The sequence below is a fragment of the Pan troglodytes genome, chromosome 6 (assembly GCF_028858775.2).
Source record: "Pan troglodytes isolate AG18354 chromosome 6, NHGRI_mPanTro3-v2.0_pri, whole genome shotgun sequence".
NCBI classification, from domain to species: Eukaryota; Metazoa; Chordata; class Mammalia; order Primates; family Hominidae; genus Pan; species Pan troglodytes.
This window is the reverse complement of record NC_072404.2, coordinates 54,432,723-54,449,962: the sequence shown is the minus strand read 5'-3', so window position 1 is coordinate 54,449,962 and position 17,240 is coordinate 54,432,723. Positions and strand designations below refer to the sequence as shown.

General features: G+C 40.7%; 1 protein-coding gene across 3 annotated transcripts in view; it reads right to left on the bottom strand.

Moving 5' to 3' along the window:
- ABCA13 (ATP binding cassette subfamily A member 13) overlaps positions 1 to 17,240 on the bottom strand; it is a 477,235-nt gene that overhangs the window by 22,317 nt on the left and 437,678 nt on the right. For all 3 annotated transcript variants that reach the window (XM_009442731.5, XM_016957445.4, XM_009442734.5), the window contains exon 59: positions 9,815 to 9,907. In XM_009442731.5, coding sequence (XP_009441006.5) covers positions 9,815 to 9,907 — 93 coding nt within the window. The remainder of the gene's footprint in view (positions 1 to 9,814; positions 9,908 to 17,240) is intronic.

Here is a 17,240-nt window from a genome sequence, read left to right as displayed (position 1 = left end):
TGATACATTAATTTGCAGCTACTCAGACAGTGGTAGCTTGAGAGCTCAAACGACATTCTGCCTCCTTTCATTTTTTTTAGGAAAAAAATCCACAAACAAACCCTTCTACACTATTCTTTATATTTTAACTTAGATGGCTATATAACACATCTATGATGGGATCCTTTGAACTTTATTCTACTTTTATTCTTGGTTCTCAAAGTTTACAGTTGATAACTCAAGGAAATGTAAATTCTCATAATCTTAACAATTTTCTTTAAATCATTTGAAGCTGTGTTTTTTTTATAAAAAATAAAAAAGAAAGAAAGAAAAACAAACAAACAGGCTGGGTGCCTTGAGTCACACCTGTAATCCCAGCACTTTGGGAGACTGAGGCGGGCAGATCACCTGGGGTCAGGAGTTCAAGACCTGCCTGACCAACATGGTGAAACCTCATCTCTACTAAAAATACAAAATTAGCTGGGCATGGTGGTGCATGCCTGTAATCCCAGCTACTTGGGAGGCTAAGGCAGGAGAATCGCTTGAACCTGGGAGACAGAGGTTGCAGTGAGCCGAGATCACGTCATTGCACTTGCACTCCAGCCTGGGCAACAAGAGCAAAACTCTGTCTAAAAAAAAAAAAAAAAAAGAAAAGAAAAAAGAAAACAACAACAACAACAACAACAAAATACACAGCCTTTATCCTCCCTCACCCCAAAATCATAAATTGGCCTGGAGTATTTCACATTGTAAACTCTGTGCTTCAGAAGCATGTTTTATTTCCTTTCCACGAGAGGAGTGTTTTTACCAAGTCAGACTCAAGCCTCCTATGTCAATCAGGTTCAAGGGAGGAGAAAAGCAAATAGGTGCCGCATGCAGCTGTTAATGGTTCCCTCCAGGTAAGTTGGGAATATGCTCAGTGTCTGCAAGTACAAAGGCAGCTAGCTACCAGGGCACCATTATGTGCTCAATTTATGACATGCAGAGGATTTGAGGATGCATCCCTAATTGCCTGGGACAAAACATCAGTGCCCAAAAGGATAGTTTTAGCCACCTGTGGCTATTAGGTGAGTGCCACTCCACTCCAGCTCTCCTCTGTTATTAACTGAGCCCCCCCCACACACACACACACACACACACACACACTCTATCATGTGCTCACACATAAACTCATGAATCTCTATACCATATAGGGCTCTTTCATAGCATATGACAATCTTAAATTGAAAGCCCAAGAGTCCGTTCAGCTCAGCTGCTCAACCTAACGACCTACCCTCAATGGAGGAAAAGAATCCAGTCAGGTGAATAAGTGAGGCTGCAGGCTTCCCACTCCACAACCATGATCCCTATCTTCCTTGGGAACAGAAACCTAACCTTATTTAAGTAGCAAAGTGCCCAGCTAGAGTCTACATTTCTTAGACTTCTTTGTAGCCAGGGTGACAAATAAACCTAAGTACAAGTTGCTGGGTGGGACTCTGACAGAAAGCTACTTTAAGAGGGAACAGACAGTTGGCATGTGCTCTTTTTGCTTTTCTCTGCTTTTCTTAGTTGTTGCCTAGAACATATATATATTGAGTGGAGCTATGGCAGCCACTTTGGGAACACCCACACCGTCAGGCCTAGGACCTCTTAAGGAATGCCAATAACCAGTTACCTCTGGATTCTTACTACAAATAACGATGAATATGGTTAAGTCAATGTGGTTGATGTTCTGTTATTAACTGCTCTTGATTGTGAAAAGATCAAGGATGTAAAGCAGAATAAAACCACTGACAGAAGGCATCCCAAGGGAAATCGATCATGTTATCATCAAACAGAATAAAAACACTCAATAATTAAGCAGATTTCTTTCTCAGACATAGATACAAAGAAAGAAAAGGATAATGAAGAAATAAAAACTTTGTGAGAGCCCATCAAAAAGCTAGCTGACAAGAGGTGTCTCTCAGGAAATTAGAAATTACTTGTTAAATGAGTAGGATGATGAGGTCTCAATAGGAATGGAAAAGATATTAAAATTTTGCCAAAAGACATGTCAACAAGAGAGAGTTGCTGGTGCAGACACCACTGAAGATGCAGCGACAGTTTGCATGTTCATGCTTACGGCTTTGGGAAGTGCTCCAGCAGGAAGGAAGCGGAAATGGTGACCAGACCTGCAAGGTTGGAGTCAGACTGGCTGCAGGTGAAAGGCAGCTCCACCACAGGTAGGAGACTCACTTCTTTCATTTGTTAAATGTGGACAATCATGAGATGATGCATCATAGGGCAAAGTAGCACCAGAATGCTGGGGTTCAAATGTCAGTCCCTCTACTTACTAGATGGTAATCCTGGAAAAGTCACTCAACCTTTCTACGACTACTTTTTTATGCCTATAAGATGAAGGGTAATAATAACAGCTACTTTGTAGGACTGTCATGAGGAATAAATTGATTCATGTGTATAAAGCACTTACAGCTGGCATACAGTAAGCACTATATAAGAATTAGTTCTCAATATTATTATCCAGATTGCTAGATAATCTATATACCTTGCTCAGAGCAGTAGGTAACAGACTATAATAAATGGTGAAGACAAAAGAGATAAAAGATGAGGATGAGGACAATTAGGAAAGGGGGAATATCTATAGGCTAGAAAGGCAAGAAGAAGGGAATATAGTGATGCAAGACAAGGGGACATATCATCACTAAGAGATGGTCCAGGATTGCGCGTTAGGACACACTCTACAGACTTTATAAGGGGTAAATTTTCCTTTGCCAGGGAGTAAAAGGGGAGAAGAGAATTTTCCAGGAGTTTATTGAGCCCAAAGGGAGGACATCCAGCAGCATTCTAACCCCTTCTGCTCCAAGAGGAAAACGGCACAGGTGTAGCCCAGGTGTAAACTGGGTCCAGGCTAGAGAAACTGAGAAGTAGAGAATGGATTAGGGGAGAGAAGGTTCGGCAGAAAGAACAAATAATAATAATCCTTTGAGGGTGTGTTTTGGTAATGCCACAGGAAGGACAGCTGAAGAATGCATCTGAGGAGCACTCTGTGACAACCTTGCAGGCTTAGCAAGAGTCCTGCAGGCTGGAGAGGGGACAAGGAGGGACTTGATGATTTCTCCAGTTGAAATAGGCCAGAGGGTCACAAGGGTGGGAGAGAAGAAGGGAAGCGCTGGAATGAGGTCAAGATGACCAGGGAGGGAGCAAATCCACTTTTCCCTATGAGGTTGGGTCCCCGAAATTCTATACTCTAGATGCTGTTTGTCCTTCTGGGAAATCAGTTACCAATTTTGAACAAATCTTTCCACCTGCACCAGACTCAGGATTGGGGCAGTTGGTGTTGGCTGAAGCCAGGAAAAGCATGATGAGGTCCCAAACCAGCATCAGGAAAATGCTTTTAGCTAAATCCCACTAATAGAAATCCATTGTTGGCTTATTTTGTTGAAGTGATAAACCATAGACATGATTCTTTAAACTTTAATTTGGTTAGTTCTTAACTTATGAACACATACAGCAGTTTAGAAATACACTGGAATACCAATCTAAGGTTAAAAGCATTGTTTAACTACTTAGAAGTATCAAAAAATAATTTAAGGAACTATAACAAGAAGATCTAGAGCTTGAGAAGAGCATAGGACACCAACTTAGTAAATAATGAATGTAGAATCTGGCACTATTAAACCTCCTGGTGAACTAAAACCTAAACATTTCAGGACCACACATATCCTCTTTATTGTGGTACCCCTGGGTTTTCAGACACCAAGACCTCCAGGACTGGACTGGTTGTCATTGCCCTCATATTTTATCTCCTAAATCACATGGATACTTGAGCATATCGCAAAAGTAGGACTGATAAAAGACAAAGTCTGTGCTCTCCAGGAGCAGAACACTGAATTGGAACGAGGTAAGATTGTGGATATTAAACACTCTACGAACAGATCTTTTGGCAGGCAGGATGCAAACTTATGCCAAAGAAGAGGAAAAGATTATTGCTATAAAGAAAAAAACACAAGCAAAGGGAAGAAAATGCCAAGCAATGAAAAAGCCAGAGAAGTCTCAAGGAAAAAGGAAGAATCATCCTGGGTGTCTGTGGGTGGGAGTATTGTGTAATCAGTGATGGGGAGTGGTCCAAGCAAGGCGTTCAAGTGAGAACAGGCACTGAGGTGGGGTAGGGATGTATTTAGAGAAGCATGAGAAAGCACCTGAGTGACGCTGGCCTGCAGAGTTGCAGCTCCTCTCAGCTCCTGTGGCTTTCCACTATGACTTCATATATCTCATACTGGGGCTGTACTGAGACTGAAAGGAGAAGAGGGCACTCCTTTCTCATGGATCTTGGACTTCTGCAAAATGAGATCACTCCACAGCCCAGAGGGTTTGCCTCTGGGAAGACAATGCCCTGTGTGCAATGCCCTCTACCCATCCTTGTGCGCATTTGCTGACATCCTCCTACTTCATACACCTGCCTCCTCTTAGCCACTGAGCAGGACGTGTTTCAGATCTGGCCATAGGAAAGACAGGGTTGACTGCCTAATGTTTTTGGATTCTGGTCTAACTATTATTGTAACTAGGTTTCCCAGTATGTTCCATGTCTCTGGGGACATAGAACAAAGTAACAGCTGAGACAGTGGTTCTCACCCAGGACAATTTGCTGCCCAAAAGACATTTGCCAATGTCAAGAGATATTTTTAGTTGTCACAATTGGGGTGAGGGTGCTGCACAGGCCAGGGATGATGCTAAACATCTTACATGCCCAGGACAATCTCCCACAACCAAGAATTATCCAACCCAAAACGAAACAGTGCTGAGCTGCAGAAATGAAGTTAAGACCATGAAGCCGAGGGTTGCTCAAGGAACATTTAAAATAGTCATGCTGCTTTTACTTAGCCTGAGGATTTTCTTAATTTTTCATATTGAAATCTAAACTTTGCTTTGACTGGTATCTGTCCCTCTTACTTGCTCTCAAATTCCAATTCTGTAGTGATGTTTTTATTACTAAATACAATCTAGAATTAAATCCCATTTTAACCAAATTTTACCTGTACTTCCAGGTCTAAGATATTTCCCTATTTCCTCAAACTAAAAAAGGCCTCCTCCTCCTCCTCCTCAGGGCTCCATGTGGAGACAAAAGTGACTGCATCATGGATGCTAATCTACCACATTGACTTCTGGTTAGCCTAGGCCCGCAAATGCCTTCTGATTCCTACTTCACTTCCTGTCCTTCCTGTAAGAACAAGTGCTCCCGCCTTTAGATCAAGGCGACCCTTATGTTATTGCACAAATGATAGCCCATGACGCATGAAAAACTCTTGCCAGTTATGGAGGGGTGTCTTCAATTGTCTCTCTATGGTAGGTGCCCTTTCCCTATGATATAAGAGCCCTGGGTCTGGGGAGTAATGTTGCAGAGGTCTACCTGTCTTGCTGCTTCCCAAGACCACACTTCCATTCATAAGTGCCCCCAGGAAATCGCCCTTTACCAACAAACTGGATGTGTCTTCCTCTTTCTTTGATTTCTCGGCTTTTCCTGGGTTTGGAGGCCACTTGGCATATATGGCACTTTCACGGAACACTCTAGTTGATACCTTTTCTATGTTGCCTGCCCTGTTAGGCCTTGTGATGTCACCGGGCATGTGCCGGACTCATTCTCTGCACTTGTGAGTACCAAAGCAGGCATAAACTGCATCAGACCTACCTCTGCATCCCCTTGCTGAGTTTCAATAAACATTTGTTAAAGAAATATTAAATGTCAGAAGCAAACAGCCTCAGTTTTACCAGCAAAAGATCTAATATTGATTGACTTTTCTTAAATTGTGACTCAGGTAAGAAACAACATCACAGTTAACATAACAACTTGATATCAATGGACAGACATACACACTAGATAGTGGCCTATTGCATTTTTTTTTCTCAGAGGCCCTTCTCCATGGATGATTGGTACAGACCGGTCACACAGAGCTTTAGGTTATCCATAGATCAGGGGTCCAAGGAACTTGCTTTTTAATACAACTCTATAATCTCAAAGTGTTTGGAAATTCACTATGTAGATAATAGCTCTGAAACAAGCTATTAAAGATTCCCAGGAAGAACAAAAGTCTGTACCAAGGAAGAGAAGGGGGACTTCAGAACCCTTGGCACAGCCAGAGCTCCCTGCCTTCCTCTGCAAAGTGGGCTAGCCTGGCTTCCTCCAGGCAGGCAGAATGTGATTGGCCCTGCACTTAAGGCTCCACTCAGCCTCAGTGAGTCCTGGAGTGTGTGTATTAACCATGCCTATTATCTTCTGTATTCTAATACTTTGAAAATGTGGGACTTGCTGACTCTGGAAGAACTGCCCCTCCCAGAGCTAGCCAATTCCTAAAGATAGTAAACAACTTGCAAATAAATTCATTTTTTCAAATACAAACCAGCTGACCCAGAGCACACATCATCTCAAACACCTCCTCTAAGGGGCTCTCACATGTTAAGCCACAATCCACCTCCCCCAGTTACCCCAGGCATAGGTACTAGACAACTAGGGACAACCCCTATGCTGCACAGCCCACTAAAGTTATTCAAAGTAGCAGATCCTAGGCCTGTTTGCCCTATTTCACCCCTTCCTTCCAATAGAAATCACAATAAAATCCCTTGCTCAGGTTTCCTTCCAGCTGCCGTCTGCCTCCTGGCTGACCTGATGCTCCCTCATGGGACCCTGTGTGCCATGCCCCTATTATTGGAAACTGTAATACATGGTATTTTCAAAGGCAATTGTTTCCTGATCTGTTGGCCTTATTGTACTTCAATTTTTCTATTAACACACTATATTTTAAAACAGTGGGCTAAGGATGAGGTCAGTCCAGGAATGAAGCAGGATGCTGGGGTATTAATGCTCTGTTAGGAGCATGGGAATGGGATTTGGTGTCCTCTGCGGAAACCCTTCTCTGACGGTGAAGTGCATGTACCAAGGTTTTGCTTAAGACCCAAGAAAGCAACTCAAATGAGCACAGCAGGAAGGAAGAGAATCAGAGCAGAGTCAGGCATGGGTTTACGGGGCTGACTGAACCGACAGAGGGTGGGAAGGAAAGACAGTGCCACCTGCAGATTGGGGTAGAAAGTGATCCCTGTGCTTGGGTCTTGCTCCCCAGGCTCAGGAAGATGGGATGAACTCAGGGAGCCCAGGTGGGGTCTGAAGTCCCATGGAAGAGCTGTTTCTCATCTGAGGCCCCATTTCTCTGAGGGCTGTGCCTGGGGCAGAGAGTGAGGTAGGAAAAGTTCTTTGGTTTGGGAAATTTCACTTCACTTTCTATTTTGTTTTTTCCTCTTATGTATCTGTCCCTACTTGCCACGGACATTCTTCCCTCTATATTTCTGTGGCTCCTCATTTTTCTGATCCTTACATTCCTTTTCCACTATCCCCACTTTACCCTGAAAAATGGCTGCTTTGTCCGAGTGAACTGCCGTAGCAGGTGCAAGCCTCAGCTTCCTGTCATGGGCGAATTTGCTGAGACCTGCACTGAAGGGTTCCCGACTGTTCATGAGGTCAAGGTCAGCACTGCAATTCAGAAGCTAAAGGTGACTAAACCCTCGTGCTCTCCTGGCTTCACTCCACTAGGCTCTCATTGCAGGCTCTTGTTGCACCTGCCCCTCCGAAGGGGAGTTGGTCTCTGAAGCCCAAGCTCTGCCCTCTGGGTGCCCCCTCTGTGGGATTTCTGTAGCTCCTCTCTTCCGTTCTCCCTCTGGGCAGATGTCTCCCAGCCCAAGCCTGGGACCCTCCTCACCAGCCTCCTGCCTCTCCATGGGGAAATCCTGACACGCAGATCCTTGCCCAAATTCAGCCATAATCTTCCCTCCAAAACCCTCGCCTTCTCCTGAGTTATCTCCTCAGAACCTCTTCCCTCACCCAGATCCTACTCTTCCTTATTCATGTTCCTAACAATTCATGTTCATGGAAAGAAAGGGATGGAGAGGAGGAGGAAGGAGACCCACTACAAGTTCTCTCATCCATCTCAACACCTCCACGTCAGAGAAATGGGTTCTGATGTTGCTAACTCCCAGGTACGGATGCCGAAGTTTATGAAAAATCTAGTTATTGTTACCATCTATGTCATGATCAATCCTTTATTCTTTATCTCAATATTATAGAAACAGGCATCATCATGTGTTTGTTTATTATAGGTTTATAGTTATAGGAGAATAAGCATTTTACAAATTATTTTATTTTACTTACTTTTTAATTGTTTTCTGACTCTGTCACGCAGGCTGGAGTGTAGTGGCACAATCATGGCTTACTGCAGCCTCGATCTCTTGGACACAACTGATTCTCCTACCTCCTAAGTAGCTAGCACTACAGATGCACCCCACCACACCTGGATATAATTTTTTAAAATTAATTTTTAAAAAACGTTTTGTAGGAATGAGGTCTCACTATGTTGCCCAGGCTGGTCTCAAACTCTGGGCCTCAAGTGATCCTCCCACTTCATCCTCCCAAAGTGTTAGAATTACAGGTGTGAGCCACCATACCCGGCCACAAATTATTTTTTAAATTTTATTAAGTTTGATGTTTCAGTGAATAACCCACAAGCCATTTCTTGTTTAATATAGTCCTACAGTTCATATCCACTAACAATTCATGCTCAACCCATATATCACATTATGGGAACCCAAACTCTGAAGTAGGCACAGATTTTCCAGTATGTAGAATGCAACAGCTAGAGAAAACCTATCCCCATGTGCTTCGTCCTGCTGGCTCTTGTGGGAAACTTTTGTAAACATAAATCAGACATAAATCACCCAACAATCAGGAATGGGTTATAAAACTTTATGTAGGCATTCATAAAGGTTGGAGACCATGAAATATTATTTTTCTTTTGATGATACTTATTAAAGATGGGCAGAGTACATACCGAGAATAGTTTCCAGTAGGTGCATCTGACCAGTGGTTGACCTGAAGCAGCAAGCAACTGTGAGGTTGACCATCCCAGCAGTGCCTAACTCTAAAAATGGACACTCACTCCCTACTATGTCATCTCAATCCTGAGCATCAGCTATTTTCTCCATAAATTAAAAGTATTTAAAATTTACATATGACTATTTACCAAATCTCTGCTTGAGAATCCTAACCTTAAAAACACTGAATAAATGAAAATAAGAGATTTATCAACATAAATGAATAAATTATTCTACATAAGAATGACAGGTTAAACAAATCAAAGGAAAATTGGACGTGTATTTAGGCAACTTTAATTTTTTTTAATGTTATACCAGGATGTAACAATGCTCACACAAATTGATGACAAAATTATTAAGATTCCAAAAAGGAAATAAAGAAAATACATGAAGAGAATTAACCAGGAAGAAATATAAAGGATCAATGAGCACAGGAAAGAAGTCTTTAGTCTTTCATAATCCAAATGGAAAGCAACCATAACAACCCTCTCCTACCCTTATAAATTGATGGTCTTTTTCAAAAGGATAGTGTTTGGTAGGATAAAATGGGAACTTTGATTCACTGCAGATGAGGGACATATCAGCACAGCCTTTTCATAAGGCATTTTGTGTGTAAAGAGGACATTTTGTGTCCTGTCATCATCTTGACTCTGCAATCTTATTCTCACCCCTACCAATGTCACTACAATGAGGGAGCAATGTCCACCTGGCAAGAGAAAAGCAAAATGTCTCCCTTACAGGGAGAACACTAGACTGTGTTTGGGAGCTGCTATGTGTTTGACTTACTAGCCACAGTATTTTATCCCCTCAGAGCCTTCATCTCCTATTTTATGCCAGCAGGTAATTGGAACATACTTGCCTCTAAAGCATCTCCAGTCATAACCCTGCATCATGCTATTGATTTCATAGTAAATATCTAAGCAAAAGGAGAACTTCAACGCACCTATTTTTGATGTGCTGAGGAGAACCAAGACATTTGAAGCTGCCGTTAACCATTATGGCCAGTCTCGTGCAAAGAGCCTCACACTCCTCCATGCTGTAAAGAAGGAAAAGAGACAAAAATGAGCCATTTCCTGAAGAGGGGAGGGTTGGGTCAAACTTTTCAAAACAAAAAGGAGACAAGATACCATTAGGGCAAATTACTTAATTTTTTTATACAGAAATCTCATGTTAACCAAATCAAAAGCTTTTGAAAACAATAAGGTTTTATTTAGACAGCCAATTTTACAATTAACAAAAAATCAGTATTTTCTTTTTTATTTATTTATTTTTTTATTTTATTATTATTATACTTTAAGTTTTAGGGTACATGTGCACAATGTGCAGGTTAGTTACATATGTATACATGTGCCATGCTGGTGTGCTGCACCCATTAACTCGTCATTTAGCATTAGGTATATCTCCTAATGCTATCCCTCCCCCCTCCCCCCACCCCACAACAGTCCCCAGAATGTGATGTTCCCCTTCCTGTGTCCATGTGTTCTCATTGTTCAATTCCCACCTATGAGTGAGAACATGTGGTGTTTGGTTTTTTGTCCTTGTGATAGTTTACTGAGAATGATGATTTCCAATTTCATCCACGTCCCTACAAAGGACATGAACTCATCATTTTTTATGGCTGCATAGTATTCCATGGTGTATATGTGCCACATTTTCTTAATCCAGTCTATCATTGTTGGACATTTGGGTTGGTTCCAAGTCTTTGCTATTGTGAACAGTGCCACAATAAACATACGTGTGCATGTGTCTTTGTAGCAGCATGATTTATAGTCCTTTGGGTATATACCCAGTAATGGGATGGCTGGGTCAAATGGTATTTCTAGTTCTAGATCCCTGAAGAATTGCTACACTGACTTCCACAATGGTTGAACTAGTTTACAGTCCCACCACCAGTGTAAAAGTGTTCCTATTTCTCCACATCCTCTCCAGCACCTGTTGTTTCCTGACTTTTTAATGATTGCCATTCTAACAAAAATCAGTATTTTCTTATGCCAGGAAGACCAGCTATAAAATATATAGGAGAGAAGCATTTAGCAATAGTACAAAAATACAAAATAAGAATAATCTTAACAAAGCAATGTGAATGTTTTATGAAAAGAAACAAGAAAGCCTTATTAATAGGCACAAATGAAATATTGAATCAATGGAAGGAGGCATGGAAGAAAAGAAAAGAATGGATATTTTGAAAATGGAAAAACTGTTATAATATGAAAAATAGTGTAATATAAAATAATATTAATATGTTAGTATGAATATTAAATATTACCTTAAGTGTAAACATAAAACATAAGTAAAATAATTATATGTAAAATATAAATAAGCTATATTTTAATATAGTGTATAATATAAAATATAATACCATAAATAACATTTTAATGTGTAATTATAATTTAAATTATATTTTGACATTTCAATTTGAAATATGTTACAAAATTGGTAATCTATAATTATATTATTATAATAATGAAAATATATTATAATACAGATATAGTAAATCTAATCAAAATTTTACATTTATCACTCCCATGAGAAAATTTTAAAATAATTATAAAGTATACCTTTAAAATTACTTAGTGAAAGGAAGAAAAATAATGAAAGAGGAATCATGAAAGAAGTCTTGCTCCAGAAAACATAAATATTTTCTATATAACTAAAATAATTGCAATTCAGTAATACACTAAAGAATTACAAGGAACAAGATGTTACTATGTTACATACATAATGATTTGAATATGGGAAGATATTTTCTAAGCAGAAAAGCAATGGAAGAAGCTATTAAGGGGTTTGTAGTCATTGTGTCTTAACACAGCAAACTAGCATTAAAAAATTCCAGCCAGGCGTGGTGGCTCATGCCTGTAATCCCAGCACTTTGGGAGGCCGAGGTGGGTGGATCACCTGAGGTCAGGAGTTCGAGACCAGCCTGGCCAACATGATGAAACCCTGTCTCTTCTAAAAGTACAAAAATTTAGCCAGCTGTGGTGGGGGGCACCTGTAATCCCAGCTACTCAAGAGGCTGAGGCAGGAGAACCGCTTGAACCCTGGAGGCGGAGGTTGCAGTGAGCCGAGATTTTGCCACTGCACTCCAGCCTGGGTGAGAAGAGTGAGACTCCATCTCAAAAAAAAAGAAAGAAAAGAATTCCAATAGACCTGCTGGGTAGAGGTTGATATACTTACTATAAAGAACTCATATATGTTAGTTTAAAACAAAATAATAAAAATAGAGAAAAAAGGGTAAATAACATGTAGATACCATTCAAAGAACTGCTCGTGGGTAACAAACATACCAACAAATTATAAAATATAAACCATTAAATCAAATTGATTTTAAAACTATTTTCTTGCTGGAAAAGTGTTCATGTGTACTTTTGTGTATTGTAGAGAAAAACGAGGGGTTTTTATTTCCAATCGTCACTTCAAAAACAATGAGTTCTCAAATAAAAAAAAAAAAATACCCAGAAAGTTAAGGCCATTTTCTCAGTAATTCTCAATATGTCATCTCATATATTACTGGTGGGAGTAAAAATTGGCATAACTTTTTGAACACCAATTTGGCAGTAATTACTTTCCTAAGAACTTACCCTAGAAAACACTGAAAATATAAATGCATGTAACAACTTATTTATAATAGTAAGCATCTGGAAACAGGTAAATGTTTCACAGTAGGAGAATATATCACTCATTTAAGTAAGAGTTCATCCATGTGTTAGCTATTAAAATGAGGTTCACTAAAGTCAATTAATCAATAATCACATGGAGAAAAGTTCATAGTATAGCAATGGTAAAATGACAATGTGTATTCAGAGAATTGCACAGGTATGTTAAAAAACTACGTAGGAAGAAAAACACACAAAAAAGTATGACTGTCAATATCTCAAAAATGAAATTAATGATGGATTTTCTTTACTTATTTTACCATTTTGCATAACCAAATACTCTACAGGAAGCATGTGTTATTTATATTATTGGAGAACAGTCATAAAGCAGTCTCCTAGGTGGGTTAATGGGCATTCAGATCAAGATATTTCTCAGCCTTCCATGCACCTCAATGTGGACATGCAACAAACTCAGCTCAATGGAATGTACAATTTCTGGGTCATGTTGAAATACAGCAAGCCACTTGACCTGGATTTTGTTTTTCTCCACTTCCCTTGAGCTAGGATGTAGATACGGTGCTGATGAGTCAACATCAACCATGATGATGGTGATGGTGGCATGGTGGAAAGAACCTAAGGCCTTGGTTGGCCTGATGATGCACAGCCCACTGACATGAATTTAGCGAGAGGAAAAAATGTGTCTTGTCTGGGCCACTGTAAGTTGAGGTTTCTTTGTTATAGTTGCTTAGCGTGAAGTCCAAGAGATACATGTCATAAGTTTTCCAAATATGCTTTATATATTTTCCTGTACAAACACATATTTCTTTAATTAATTTCAATTTAAAAGTAATCATCTTATGGGTGCACTGTAGGTACTCTAATTAAAGAGGTAGAATGTTAAGTCACTTATATATTAGTTTCTTAAACATAGTTCAGACAAGTGGAGGTCTAATATGGTTTGTGTTTGTGTCCCCACCAAAATCTCATATCAAATTGTGATCACCTGTGTTGGAGGAGGGGCCTGGTGGGAGGTAACTGGATCATGGTGACCGATTTCCCCCTTGCTGTTCTCATGATAGTGAGTTCTTGTGAGATCTGTTTGTTTAAAAGTGTGTAGCACTTCCCCTTTCACTCTCTTCCTCCTGCTCTGGCCATGTAAGACGTGCCCACTGCCCCTTTGCCTTCTGCCATGATTGTAAGCTTCCTGAAACCTCCCTAGCCATGCTTCCTGTACAGCCTGTGGAACTGTGAGCTTGTTAAACTTCTTTTCTCTATGGCAGTGTGAAAAGAAACTAATACAGAAAATTGGTACAGACAGAGGGGCATTGCAATAAAGATACCTGAAAATGTGAAAGCAGCTTTGGAACTGGATAATGGGCAGAGGTTGGAACAGTTTGGAGGGCTCAGGAGAAGATGGGAAAATAAGGGAGTTTGGAACTTCCTAGAGGCTTGTTAAATTGCTGTGACCAAAATGCTGATAGTGATACAGACAATAAGTCAAGGGTGAGGAGATCTCAGATAGAGATGAGAAACTTATTGGAAACTGGAGCATAGTTCAGTTTTGTTATGCATGAGTGAAGACATGATCTGAAATTAAAATTTTTATTTAAAAGGGAAACAGAGCATAGAAGTTTGGAAAATTTGCAGCCTGACATCATGGTAGAAAAGAAAAACACATTATCTGAGGAGGAATGGCTGAAGAAATTTGCGTAAGTAAAGAAGAGCTGAATGTTAATAGCCAAGACAATGGGAAAAATGCCTCAAAAGCATTTCAGAGACCTTCTAGGCAGCCCCCCTCGCATCATAGGCCTGGAAGCCTAGGAGGGAAGAATGATTTTGTGGGCTGGGCCCAGGGCCCCACTGCCCTGCATAACCTCAGGACACTGCTCACTGTGTTGCAGCTGCTCCAGCTCCAGCCATGGTTAAATTGTCCCAGATAAATCCCAGGCTACTGGTCCAGAGAGTGCAAGCAGTAAGCCTTGGTGGCTTCCACATGGCAGTAAGCCTGCGGATGCACAGAGGGCAAGAGTTGAGGCTTAGGAGCCTCCACCTAGATTTCAGAGGATATATGGAAACACCTGGATGTCCAAACAGAAGTCTGCTGCATGGACGTGGCTCTCGTGGAAAACCTCTACTAGGGCAGTGTAGAAGAGAAATGTGGGATTTGAGCACCCACACAGAGTCCCCACTGGGGCACTGCCTAGTAGAACCGTGAGAAGAGGGCTACCACCCTCCAAACCGCAGAATGGTACATCCACTGACAGTTTGCACTGCGCTCCTGGAAAAGCCACAGGCACTCAATGCCAGCCCTTGAAAGCAGCCTTGGGAGCTGAGCCCTGCAGAACCACAGGGGCGGAGCTGCTCAAGGCCTTGCAATCTACCCCTTGCTTCAGTGTGGCCTGAATGTGGGATATGGAATCAAAGGAGATTATTTTGGAGCTTTAAAATTTAATGACTACTCTGCTGGGTTTTGGACTTGCTCAGGGCCTGTAGCCTCTTTCTTTTAGCTGATTTCTTCCTTTTTGTTCAGGTGTATTTGCCCAATGTCTGTACTCTCATTGTATCTTGGAAGTAACTAATTTGTTTTTTTATTTTACAGGCTCATGCAGAAGGGCCTTGCCTTTTCTCAGATGAAACTCTGGACTGTGGACTTTTGAGTTCATGCTGAAATGAGTTAAGACATGGGGGAATTTTGAGAAGGGATGATTGTGTTTTGCAGTGTGAGAAAAACATGAGATATGGGAGAGGCCAGTTATGAAATAATATGATTTAGATTTGTGGCCCTGCCCAAAAATCATGTCAAATTGTAATCCCCAATGTTGGTGGAAGGGCCTGGCTGGAGATGATTTGATCATGGGGCAGGTTTCCCTGTTGCTATTCTTGTGATAGTGAGTGAGTTCTCATGAGATCTGGTTGTTAACAAATGTGTAGCACCTTCCCTTTGACTCTCTTTCTCCTTCTCTGGCCACGTAAGATGTGCTAGCTTCAAAAAATAAACATAAAATTTCCTGTATGGCTGGATAATCTAATTAGTACAGAAATATGGCTAGGCAATGCAGAGATTTCAGGAGTTATATTGGAATTCATGATGTTGGATGTGTGAGAAAAAAGTAGTGTTGGTCATTCTTGATTATACTGATTTCAACTCCCTTAGTAAGAAAAGTAGTATGCAAGGTTCTTATCCTCAGTTTCCTGCTCCATGCTTTACCAAGATTCCCTGGGGTAAGGAACCAGAAGAGGCAATGATAAATAAACTCAAAGTTAAGGGGAAAATGTCCAATACGAGACTTTTTTTTCAGCAAAGGCTGCCATTTTAGAATCACAGAATAAATCATAAGCTTCCCCACTCTTCATCAACAGTGAGTAATTTTGATCTTTGTACTGCATGGATATGGACAGATTTATGGAATGAATATATATATATATTTAATGTGAAACCAAATGAATAGGCGGATATAAAAGAGAAATTGCAATGATATGCAGTCTTTCTGAGAACAATCTATAATAATTATATGAGAAATAAATGAAATTTTTATCGTGACACCAGTTCATCCAATCTTAGAACCTCTGCATGAACATGAAGGCTCATGTTCTCAGGCCAGCAAACAAACTCCAGCAAAATAAATACAAGAATGTAGAGAGTTTCTAGAACTGGCAAAGCAAAATGATCGTTTTAAGCAAACACATGTATGCATTATGATAAAGTAGAAGGTTTATCAAATTTAATTCATTTCAATGTAAAATTTTATTTTCTGAAGTAAAATACAAGAAAAACAACAATAACAACAAAAAAATCCCAGGGTAGGACTTCCAACTAGGGTCAAATGAAGAAACTGGTAAATTGTTTTCTCAAAAAGCAATGATGAATCTGGACAAAATTAACAAAAATAGCCATTTCAAAATTCTGAAAATTGAACAAAAAGCATACCACAATCTAAGAAGCACTTTTAGCTGACAAATTGCTAAACTTAGGATAAGAAGACTGATAATCAGTGGCATTCCAGCCACAGGCTGCTCCCCACTCTCCCTAGTTTCGAAAACATGCAACTACTGGCAGGAAGGGCAGACCATGAGGATCAGCAGCTTCTCTGCCCCAGCTGAAGAGGGTGCAAACAATTTGGACCATTGGGTAATGCCCAGGTCCAGTGACACTGTTGATATACCTGATTATTTGGGAGCCAAACAAACAGAAAAAGCCAATTCCTCCAGTATCTGGCCTCTACTAGACTGGAATTATGTGGATGTAGCATGCATATAGCTGCGGCTGCATGTATGTGCAGCTGAGATTGGAGAGGGCCCAGGCCAGCCACATGTTCTTTGTGAACCCAGAGGTTGTCCACATGCACATAGGAGAGACACAAAAGGATCCAGTAAAGTTAGGCTAACATGAAAATAGCCTGAACTTTGAATTTCTTCACTATCCACACACAGATACATTTGCAAAGAAAAAAGCCTTGTTGGCCTCAGGTGGTTGAGCACAACTTGTGCCCAGTCACTCACTAGCAACTAGCCTATGCATAAACAGAGTGACTCCTATGAGCCGGTCTTAAAAAATGAGAACAAATTTTAAAAAACAACCTGGCTGGGCATGGTGGCTTATGCCTGTAATCCCAGTACTTTGGGAAGCCGAGGTGGGTGGATCACCTGAGGTCAGGAGTTCAAGACCAGCCTGACCAACATGGTGAAACCCTGTCTCTACTAAAAATACAAAATTTAGCTGGGCATGGTGGCAGGCGCCTGTAATCCCAGCTACTTGGGAGGCTAAGGCAGGAGAAT